Here is a 12,698-nt window from a genome sequence, read left to right on the forward strand (position 1 = left end):
GAAAAAATAGCGTTTAACTAGTTTAGGAAGGGATATATAAATTTTTATATTGTAAATTATTTGTATTTATGTAAAAAATCCAAATTTTTTTTGGAGAAAACATAATTTTTTTAATTTTTGCCTGGAAAGAACGTTTGAATTTGCCTTAAACTTCATCCAATCTAATTTGACTCTCGCTGTCAAACGCGCTTATGGTGCCACGCGCTACGCCGCAGCATCTCATGTTGCTTCGTCCGAATCTGATCGATTCCTTCTTTGAAATTTCTCATCATGATGCCAAGAATATCTAACCCACCGATCCGTTTCACCTATATATACACAATACATTCACTGTTATCTTCTAAACCCAAAAAGGATTTCTTTTGAATCTTTTCTCTTCCAGCTGAATTAGAAAGAGGCAAATCTTGAAGTTTCTCTTGAAAAATGGTGCGCTGCAGCAATAATCTGGTGGGGATATTGAACATAGTCACGTTATTTCTATCGATCCCCATCATAGCCGGCGGAATATGGCTCTCGAAGCAAGGCAACACAGAGTGCGCGCGGTTTCTTGACAAGCCCGTGATCGCAATAGGAGTGTTCATTCTGCTGGTATCGATTGCAGGAATCGTGGGTTCTTGCTGCCGCGTTTCTTGGCTGATGTGGGTTTATCTATTGGTCATGTTCTTGCTGATTGTTCTATTGTTTTGCTTCACCATTTTCGCATTTGTGGTGACTAACAAAGGCGCCGGAGAGGCTATTTCTGGGAAAGGGTATAAAGAATATAGACTTGGGGATTATTCGAATTGGTTGCAGAAAAGAGTTAACAAGAATTGGGGTAAGATTAGTAGCTGCTTGGCTGATAGTAAGATTTGCCAGAGTCTTATCGAGGATGTGTCTACTCCAGTGGATGATTTTTACAGAAAGCACCTCTCTGCTCTTCAGGTATTCAAGATTTAAAATTCTACTAAAAAATTAACCTTTTTCTGATTTTTTTTGAATAAAGTTGGAAACTTTTTTAAATGCGGCCCTGCTAGAACCGACACCTTTTTTAAAACTTTTTTTTCTGGATCTCTTCTCGAGGAAGGGAAAGTTTGACTTGTTTATTCAGATCTTGGTATTTAATTTGTGGGAGCAGTTATGATTAGATCTTGATATTCATCCTGTTCCAAAATTAAATCTTGGATTGTTTCTGTAAACTGGCATGGATTATTTTGGTGGAAAAGATCTGGTGTTCTTTTAATTTAGAAAAGATTGAGAAACTATATGTGGTGGTTGATCAAAAAAATCAAAAGAGGAAATTGGTCAGTGAGTTTTGATTAGAATATCAATAATTGGTGATTGTGGTCCCACTATTAGTAATTGACTCTCACCGAATAATTGGTGCTAACCTTTTTAAAAAATTTACCGTTTGATCTTTCTTTACTCATATTTTGTTCTTCTTTACTTTTTCTACCAAACTCATCACCTTTTCGGATAGTCGCCATTATTTGTATTAGTTTCATTCATCAAATACTGTAATAGTACTATGAATGTTGCCTTCGTTGTGCATAAGATATCATGTTGACTTAAAATCTTATTAGAATATATTTAGTTTGGGTAAAGATTTGTATGCTAAAATAGCGTTTTGAATTGACAGTCCGGTTGCTGCAAGCCATCGAATGATTGTAACTTCCAATATGTTAGCCCAACGAACTGGATCGGTAACTCGACATCATCAGCTATCAACACTGACTGTGCTACATGGAACAACGACTCGAGTAAGTTGTGCTATGGTTGCGAATCGTGCAAGGCTGGACTATTGGATAACATCAAGACTGAATGGAAAAAGGTGGCTGTTATAAACATCATATTCCTCGTTTTCCTCATCATCGTGTACTCGGTTGGGTGTTGTGCATTCCGAAACAACACGGAGGACAATTCATGGAAGCGATACCCTTGAACGTACATTCTCGAGGGTTCGGCTGGATTATATAGTCGATGTTGGTTTCTTGGATGTATTATGTGCAGTATATTGTTTTAATTTTTTTTTGGCCCTGATGATTCGGACATTTTTGAATTGTTATAGTTAGATTTATGCAGTAATAATATTTCATTTGGAATTTAATGTTTGTTAGACATTTATGCGACTCATATCCTGTCTTGCACATTTTGGCTCATCGGCAGAATTTTCTTACAGAGTTGCCTTGATTTCTTTCTGTTATTTTATCATCATCAAAGCCTGTCGAGTTTCGATGGAGCGTTCCTCCATCAGGTAAACTGGTTTTAAGCATTCTGGTCGCTTTGGGATGGATGAATCATGAGGTATTGGGTTTTTGCTTTATGTAAAAGAATCGATAAGCAACTAGTGGCTGTTCCAGAGGGCATTCTGGTAGCTATTCAAAATCACTGGTTGCAAGGGTTTATAAAAAAAAAACTGATGGTCTAATGGTGATCAAGTTCATTTCCAAAGCTTCTGTAATATCCGCAGAAGCGTCTATCCTTAAGTCCATCCGTCGACCATGCTCGCAGCACTAAGGCTTAGTTATTCCCCGTTGTATGCGCTAGGCCGAGCAGGTGACTCGTGAAAATGAGTAGCCCTCTATGTTCAAAGGATGCATATCAGATCTTTTTGAGTTATGTTGTAACTACTGGCATGGTGCGGACATAGTGATAGAACATTGTTGTTTTGCTAAAAAAAATAAAAAATTTGCTCTTTCTACGTTATTCTCAAATTTCAGACTATTCTAATATATTCCAATTTAGTTACAATTTTGGGCTTCAATTTCAGTCACCTGTTAGGCCTCAATGTCTGGTGTTGGCCTCACTATTCAGGAAGATCATGTTTTCAAGTTATCATTGCGTCTAAATTTTATTTATATTATATTATTTAAAATATATATATACACACACTAGATGTAAAGACCCAACACCACTCATCTACGATCATTACTCATAGGATTTCTCCTAGATCAATTGGTATCAGGATTGTTTTGCCAAGACCTATATGTCTAGGAGGTATTAGGTCCGAATCATGGGAAGGTAAAAGCTCCAGTACCTGGGCTGGAGAACTCCTATGAGTAATGATCGCGGATGAGAGGTGTCGGATCACTACACTATACCTTTTTATGAGGGGGTAATTTTTTTTTTTTAAAAAAATAATCCATCTTAGAGAATATGAAAAATATGGGTTTTTTATTATTAATTTAAAAATTAAAAAAATTCAAAAATAATTCAAAAAAAATTATTTTGCAAAAGTGCTTCAATCCGCACCTTGTAGGCGCAGACGCTCCACGTAGCGCGGACGCTCGTCCACGTAATATTATTATTATTATTATTATTATTATTATTATTATTATTATTATTATTATTATTAATTACTTTAATTCGAATAAAAAATATCATATTTAAGTTTTATTATTATTATTATTATTATTATTTATAATTTTGAATAATTAATTTAATTTGAATGAAAAATATAAAATATAAATATTTATAATATATGTTAATTATGTTGTGAAAAAGTAAAAATTTATGGTAAAAAGTAAAAATCTCAAACTCTCAAAATTTACCAAACTACACACTTTATAATATTTTTCTCTCTACTCAATTGTGATTTTCTTCACAAATGAGAGATCTATTTATAGGAAATCTTTACAAATAATCCAAAAATAAAATACATCATTACCTACATCATCACACACTAATTTTCAATATTTACAACTCTTATTTTCAACATTCAAATATTCAACATTCAAATATTCAATACTCACATTTTAAATATATTTTTCAACACTCCCCCTTGTGATGATGATCATAATGATTGTTTTCATTACGTGTTTTTATACTGCCTCGTTAAAAACCTTACTAGGAAAAATCCATTGGGATAAAAACCATAGTAAGGGAAAAAGAGTGCAGTCACGTAAACTCCCCCTCATGTTGACACGAACAATTCTTCACAAATTTCGTAGATTGCGCATTCCAATATTATATATGTGCTTTCTGAATATTGACGTAGGAAGTGCCTTTGTGAAGAGATCTGATGAGTTTTCACTTGATTGAATGTGACGAACATCAATATATTTATTCTTCTCTAGCTCCTTAGTGAATGCGAAGAACTTAGGAGGAATATGTTTAGTTCTGTCGCTTTTTATGTATCCTTCTTTCATTTGAGCAACACATGCAGCATTATCTTCATATAGTATCACAGGCTTCTCATCAGATGATAATCCGCATGAAATTTGGATATGTTGGGTCATTGATTTTAACCACACACATTCACGACTTGCTTCATGTAGTGCAATAATCTCGGCATGATTTGATGAAGTTGTTACGAGCGTTTGTTTCTGAGAACGCCAAGATATTGCAGTGCCTCCACGAGTAAATACATATCCAGTTTGGGAACGTGCCTTGTGTGGATCAGATAAGTATCCAGCATCAGCATAACCAATTATACTTGGATTAGCATCTTTTGAATACAAAAGTCTCAAGTCTGTCGTTCCTCGTAGATAACGGAATATATGTTTAATTCCGTTCCAGTGTCTCTTTGTTGGATATGTGCTAAATCTTGCCAACAGATTCACGACAAAAGATATATCAGGCCTTGTACAATTTGTAAGGTACATAAGGGCACCGATGGCACTTAGATATGGTACTTCTGGACCAAGAATATCTTCATCATCTTCACATGGACGGAATGGATCCTTTTCTATGTTTAATGATCTAACAACCATTGGAGTACTTAAAGGATTTGCTTTATCCATATTAAAACGTTTAAGGATCTTTTCTGTATAATTTGTCTGGTGAACAAACATTCCACATTCTTTTTGTTCAATTTGTAAACCCAGACAATACTTGGTTTTTCCAAGATCCTTCATTTCAAATTCTTCCTTCAAGTATGACACAACTTCTTGAATTTCTTTATTCGTTCCAATGATGTTTAAATCATCAACATATACAGCAATAATTACGCATCCGGATGTTGTTTTCTTAATGAAAACACAAGGGCATATTGAATTATTTACATATCCTTTTTTCATCAAATGATCACTTAGTCGATTATACCACATTCGACCTGATTGCTTTAACCCATATAATGATCTTTGTAATTTCACAGAATAACATTCCCTGGGTTTTGAACTTTGTGCTTCAGGCATCTTAAATCCTTCAGGGATTTTCATATATATATTACTATCAAGTGATCCATATAAGTAAGCTGTAACAACATCCATAAGACGCATTTCTAAATTTTCAGATACCGCCAAGCTAATCAAATACCGAAACGTAATTGCATCCATCACAGGAGAATACGTTTCTTCATAATCAATTCCAGGCCTTTGAGAAAAACCTTGTGCAACAAGTCGAGCTTTATATCTTACTATTTCATTTTTCTCATTTCGCTTTCGAATAAAAACCCATTTGTATCCAACAGGTTTTACACCTTCAGGTGTAAGGACTATAGGTCCAAAAACATTACGTTTATTTAGCGAATTTAATTCAACCTGGATGACATCTTTCCATTTTATCCAATCCTGCCGATTTTTACATTCACCAAAAGATTTTGGTTCATGATCTTCGTTATCATTTATGATGTCGATTGCCACATTATAAGAAAATATATCATCAATTTCATCTATATCTTTTCGGTTCCATATTTTTCCAGTATTAATATAATTGATAGAGATTTCATGATTCTCGTCAGTTTGTGGTTCTGACAGAACATTTTCATCATCATGTGTTTCTTCAGGAACACCATTCTCTATTTTGTGATCATCATGTGTTTCTTCAGAAACGTCATTCTTTATTTTGTGATCATCGTGTTTCTCTATAAATTTTCTTTTTCGAGGATTTTTATTCTTGGAACCGACTGGCCTTCCACGCTTCACGCGTTTAATGACATCATGAGTATCTTCCATTTGTTTCTTTGGAATTTCAATTCGAGCAGGGGCATTTGCAGCATGTATATATGATTTAGTTACCCCTTTTGTGTCTGCAAATGCATCTGGTATTTGATTTGCTATTCTTTGCAAGTGTACAATTTGTTGTACATCTTTTTCACATTGTTTTGTTCTTGGATCCAGATGTAACAATGATGATACATACCATGTAATTTCTTTTTCGTTATGTTTCTGTTCTCCCCCTAACATTGGGAAGATTTCCTCATTAAAATGACAATCAGCAAAACGTGCTGTGAACACGTCGCCTGTCTGAGGTTCAATATATCGAATGATTGATGGACTATCATAACCGATATAAATTCCAACCTTTCTTTGAGGTCCCATTTTCTTTCGTTGCGGTGGTGCAATAGGCACATACACCATACATCCAAAAATTCTCAGATGAGAAATGTCTGGTTCTTTACCAAATGCAAGCTGCAATGGGGAGTATTTATGATATGCACTTGGTCTGATGCGAATTAATGAAGCAGCGTGTAAAATTGCATGTCCCCATATAGAAATAGGGAGCTTTGTTTTCATTATCATTGGTCTAGCAATCATTTGCAGACGTTTAATCAATGATTCAGCCAATCCATTCTGTGTATGTACATGAGCAACAGGATGCTCAACAATGATTCCCATAGACATACAATAATTATTGAAAGTTTGGGAAGTAAATTCACCAGCATTATCAAGTCTAATTTTCTTGATTGTATAATCGGGAAATTGATTCCTCAATTTTATTATTTGAGCAAGTAATCTTGCAAATGCAACATTTCGAGTTGATAATAAACATACATGTGACCATCTGCTGGAGGCATCAATCAATACCATAAAGTATCTGAATGGTCCACATGGTGGATGGATTGGTCCACAAATATCACCCTGAATACGTTCAAGAAACATTGATGATTCAGTTTGGATTTTGACTGGTGATGGTCTTATAATAAGTTTTCCAAGAGAACTTGCTTTACATTGAAACTTATTATTCTGAAAGATCTTCTGGTCTTTCAGTGGATGACCATGTGTATTTTCTATAATTCTTCGCATCATTGTTGAACCAGGATGTCCCAATCGATCATGCCAATTGGTTAATATCGAAGAATTATCAACTACCATGTTTGATTCAATGGGACTTATATGTGTATAATGCAATCCAGTAGGGAGCATTGGTAGTTTTTCAATCACATATTTCTTTCCTGATTTATATGTGATAAGACACATATATTTCTCATTCCCTTCATTCATTGTTTGAGTATCATACCCATGGGAATATATATCATTAAAACTCAACAAATTTCTTTTCGATTGTGGTGAATATAAAGCATCATTGATCAAAAATTTTGTACCATTAGGTAACAAAAATTGTGCTTTACCACATCCTTTAATCAAGTCTACAGGACCTGATATTGTATTCACCGTTGTTTTTGTTGGTTTTAGTTCCAAGAAATATCTTTTATCTCGGAGGATAGTGTGCGTTGTACCACTATCAGGTATGCAAACTTCAGCTTTGCTCATAGCATTTTCCATATTTGAACTTCAAAAAAATATGCAATGAAATAAATTACTTGCAATATATATTTAAATATAACACAAATCATAATTATACAATAAAACATTATTCTATGAATACATGAAAAATAGATTATTGTACATTTATATTCTACCATTATATTGTTCATTTTCAGAGAAATCGTTGAGAAAATTTGCAGCATCAATATTGTTCATTTCTATCCCACCAACATATTGATCATTTCCAGAGAAATCATTCATAAAATCACCAGCATCAAAATGAGTTGAATCACTCAAACGGTCACTGCGTTCAGTGAAGTTGGTCTCCTTTTCTTTCCCCTTTAATGATTCTTTATAAAGTTTACAAAGGTGCTCAGGGGCTCGACAAACTTTGGACCAATGTCCTGGAGTACCACATCTGTAACAAGAACTTTCATATCTTTTTGAGTGCTTCTCATTAACACTTGTATTCTCATGATGCCTTTTCTGTGGATGGTTTGGGACGTTCTTTTGAGATGAGTTATAAAAATAACTATCTCGATTATTTTCAAAACCACGGCCTTGACCACGACCACGGCCAATTCCACGTCCACGTCCACGTCCACGACCTCGACCTCGACCTCGACCTCGACCAAAACCTTGTCTTTGAATTTGATTTTGGTTTCCAGGTTTAAATTCATTTTTACTTACAGCATTTACTTCTGGAAATGCTGTTGATCCAGTGGGTCGGGACTGATGATTTCTCATTAATAGCTCGTTGTTTTTTTCCGCCACAAGAAGACAGGCGATGAGTTCAGAATATCTCGCGAATCCACGTACTCTATATTGTTGCTGTAGAGTAATATTTGATGCATGAAACGTGGAAAATGTTTTTTCAAGCATCTCAGATTCTGTGACCTCATGTCCACAAAATTTTAATTGCGAGATTATTCTATACATCGCCGAATTGTAATCACTGACTTTTTTAAAGTCTTGGAATCTCAATGTATTCCATTCATCCCGGGCGGTCGGAAGTATAACTTCTCTTATATGTTCGAATCTTTCTTTTAATCCCTTCCACAAAGCCATGGGATTTTTTTCAGTCAGATATTCACATTTCAATCCATCGTCGAGATGTCGACGCAAAAATATCATGGCTCTTGCCTTTTCTTGTGACGTGCATATGCCATTTTCTTTAATGGTCTCGCTTAGACCCAATGACTCAAGATGCATTTCTACATCTAGAGTCCATGGCATATAATTCTTTCCCGTGATGTCGAGCGCAACAAATTCGAGCTTTGTTAAATTTGACATGGTGGTACTAAAAAAAAATTACGATGCATTTTATTAGTTAATAATTATTGCAATACAAAGTAACGGATAAACAACAAGTACAAGTATTTGTAAAAATAAAGAAAACACACGAGGAGGATATTCTCCAATAAATAAAAGACTCGTGAGTATGATAACCAAAATAATTAAAAATAACCTTGAGAAAGCCATCTTCTTTTTTCTTCGAAAAATTTGATGATGAATAATTTTTAGAGAAGAAGAGAAAATTGGAGTGATGGAATTTGTTTGTGAGATCATATTTATAGGGCAAAAAATAGCCGTTGTTTACCATTTATGACCGTTGGGGTACAAAAAAAAATAAAGGTATGTATTTGTATAATTTTATGATAATAATATGATATATATAATATTAGACATGTTTAAATAATTATGTATATCATATCATAATATTATAATGAGTGTCATAATTTATTTTGTTTAAAAACCTTATAGGCTTTTATACTTGTCGTATCCCTTACCGGGAGTGTGGGATGTCGTCTTAACATCCTCCCAGGATTTATAACAAGTTTATGAAAAATTTATTTTTATTATTTCTAATAATAACATTATATTGTATATTAAATAAATACACAATAAATAAATAACAGTAAAATAAATATAATTATTTTTGTTACCTTTTTCTTCTGTTTGGAGCTTGGAAAAGTATGTAGGACTTTTAGAGCTTCGTGCTGATAACGTGTTGTGAAAAAGTAAAAATTTATGGTAAAAAGTAAAAATCTCAAACTCTCAAAATTTACCAAACTACACACTTTATAATATTTTTCTCTCTACTCAATTGTGATTTTCTTCACAAATGAGAGATCTATTTATAGGAAATCTTTACAAATAATCCAAAAATAAAATACATCATTACCTACATCATCACACACTAATTTTCAATATTTACAACTCTTATTTTCAACATTCAAATATTCAACATTCAAATATTCAATACTCACATTTTAAATATATTTTTCAACAAATTATTAAATATTTTGTATTATTTGGTTGGGTGATTGAAAAATTAGAGATATGAGAGGATTGAAAAGAGAAATTTAAAAAGATATGAGAGAATTGAAGGGAGAAAATTAAGGAGAATAAAAATAGTAGCCTTTCACCAATACACGAATAAAAGGTTTAACTTTAGCATATAATATCGATAAAACTTACGTTGTATTATAATATTTTCATTCTATTATTAAATTTACATTATTTATTTTCTATTTAAGCTATTATTATTAATTTAATTTCAATCGCAAGTAGTAGTATTATTATTATTAATTAATTTAATTCGAATGAAAAATAAAAAAAATATAAATATTTATAATATATTGTAATTATTAAATATTTTATATTATTTGGTTGGGTGATTGAAATAGAACATAAGAATTCCTTAATTTTCTCTCTTCAATCATCTCATATCACTTTAAATTTCTCATTTCAATCCTCTCATATATCTAATTTTTCAATCACCCAACCAAATAATAAAAAAATATTTAATAATTAACATATATTATAAATATTTATATTTTATATTTTTCATTCGAATTAAATTAATTATTCAAAATTATAAATAATAATAATAATAATAATAAAACTTAATATTTTATTTTTTTCGAATTAAATTAATTATTCAAAATTATAAATAATATTATTAAATTAAATTAATTATTAAAAATTATAAATAATAATAATAAAACTTAAATATTATATTTTTTATTCGAATTAAATTAATTATTAAAAATTATAAGAAATAATAATAATAATAATAATAATAATAATAATAATAATAATAATAATAATAATAATATAATATTACGTGAACGAGCGTCCGCACTTACAAAAGCTAAGCGCGGACGCTCGTCCACGTGGAGCGTGTAGGCGCGGATTGAAGTATTTTTGCAAAATAATTATTTTTGAATTATTTTTGAATTATTTTTAAAATTTTAAATTAATAATAAAAAAACCCGAAAAATAACTATATCTAATGAATTTGGCTTTTACATTTACTCATATGAAATAGTAATATTGATATTTACCATTTTGGATATATATTTATAGGAAAATAATCTTAATTTAGTATATTGAAAATTATAGAAAACAAATGATAAGATCATTCATATTAAATAGTCATATCAATATTTTACTTTATTTGTACATAAAATATTAGTTTATAAAAAAAAAGTTAAGGGGAGTGGGGCAAGTAAATCTCTTTTAATAATATATAAAAAAAGGAATAGGTATCTTGTGAGACGGTCTCACGAATCTTTATCTGTGAAACGGGTCAACCTTACCGATATTCACAATAAAAAGTAATACTCTTAGCATAAAAAGTAATACTTCTTCATGGATAACCTAAATAAGATATTTATCTCACAAAATACGATCCGTGAAACCGTCTCACACAAGTTTTTGTCTAAAAAAAAGATAAAATAATCAGGATATTAATTAATTATAAAAATAAACCTGGGTAGGTCTCAGGTGCAGACCTAATCTAGGTGGGCTTGAGCTGAAAGGCCTTCAAAAATTTTAATTGATGTAAATGTCACTCTCAGTTGCTTGCCTGGAATGGTCTAACACGACATGTGCACTGCCGCTCCATGTGTGCTTCTTTATAAAAATACAACAGTTGTTAGGTACAGTTGAGAAATTAGTTGGGGAATTATTCAACTTGGAATGTCATTGCCTCACGGGTGGAATTCAATATTAATTTCACTTTTTTTTCCAAAATTGTCATTGTAACTTATTTGTGATATTATCTCAATCAAATTCCGCCATAACACCTCACTAATTTTTTTATAATTATTAATTTTATTTTAATACAAATTAATTAGAATAAATATTGTACACGTTCGCGGCACCGTATGCTGTAATAAAATAGGGACATGGGAATGGAACCTGAATTTGCACACCAAGGAAAAGCTAAATCAAGGTGGTGACATCGCATACTGTTGGTCTAAATCATCCAGGAATATTGATTTCCAACATTTTGGATCTTCTTGATTATAGTAGATTTAACGGTATAAATCACGTTTGCAGATGTGCGAATCGAGTAGCACATGGTCTCGCTCATTTTGTCTTTTCCCACCCTTCACTTTTGTGTTGAGTTGATGCTTTGTACCCATCTTAGCTGATTGATGTAACTTCTTTGGATTTATCTGATGATTGAGTCTTTTTCTCCTGAAAAAAAAAAGAGTAAAGCTAAATAAAAAACAGGGCAAGAGAATCGAGTTTGTTCGATGCATACTAAAAAGTAGCGATCGCGGTCTCCGAAGTTACCAAAGAATAATTTGGTAATGCAAATAAGCTTATCTCATTTATCCCTTTTCTGTAGCACACGTCTTAGCATGCATATCTTGTATGACGTACTTGTGCTTATGTATGGTAGACAAAGTAATGACAAAAACTTAATGAAACGGTCTTACGGGTCATATTTTGTGAGACATATCTTTCATTTAGGGTCATCCATTAAAATTTATTGTGAATATTGATAGGAATGATCCGTCTCACATATAAAGATTCGTGAGACCATCTCATAATAGACCTACTCACAAATAATTATGTATTTAAAAACTTAGAACAGCTGGATAATGTTTTACGTCTTATATTCTATTTATAAAGTATTGAAAATCATTTATTAGAGAATTAAGTCGAGGGGTCCGGGTGAAAAGTGTAGAAGCCTTTTTGTACGCCAAGTCCATTTAATAATTATATTAATGTAAAATAATGCCTGGTCTTTGGGAATATTAATATATATAAGTCGCCTTCCGTCTTATAATTATAAGCTGAATTTTGTCACATTTTCAACAATATATGTTTGTTTATCATAATAATTTGTATATTTTAACTTATAATGATTTTTATGCTGCACAAAACTGGATTATTTTAGTATACTTTTTATATTAAATCGACCCTCCCGGCCTTCTGTCCCCATTTCCTGGATTTTTTTTATGTCACTAGGTCAAAGATCACAAGTGACTAAGA

At 32.1% G+C, this 12,698-nt stretch overlaps 1 protein-coding gene across 1 annotated transcript; it reads left to right on the forward strand.

Moving 5' to 3' along the window:
* The first annotated feature begins 268 nt into the window (after positions 1–268).
* Positions 269–2,083, forward strand: LOC142549470 (tetraspanin-8-like). The gene is made up of 2 exons (XM_075658433.1): positions 269–921; positions 1,616–2,083. The coding sequence occupies exons 1-2, from the start codon at positions 424–426 to the stop codon at positions 1,916–1,918; spliced, it is 801 nt and encodes a 266-aa protein (XP_075514548.1). The 5' UTR covers positions 269–423; the 3' UTR covers positions 1,919–2,083.
* The last annotated feature ends 10,615 nt before the right edge of the window (positions 2,084–12,698 follow it).

Source organism: Primulina tabacum, chromosome 6, assembly GCF_025594145.1.
Source record: "Primulina tabacum isolate GXHZ01 chromosome 6, ASM2559414v2, whole genome shotgun sequence".
Classification (NCBI taxonomy): domain Eukaryota; kingdom Viridiplantae; phylum Streptophyta; class Magnoliopsida; order Lamiales; family Gesneriaceae; genus Primulina; species Primulina tabacum.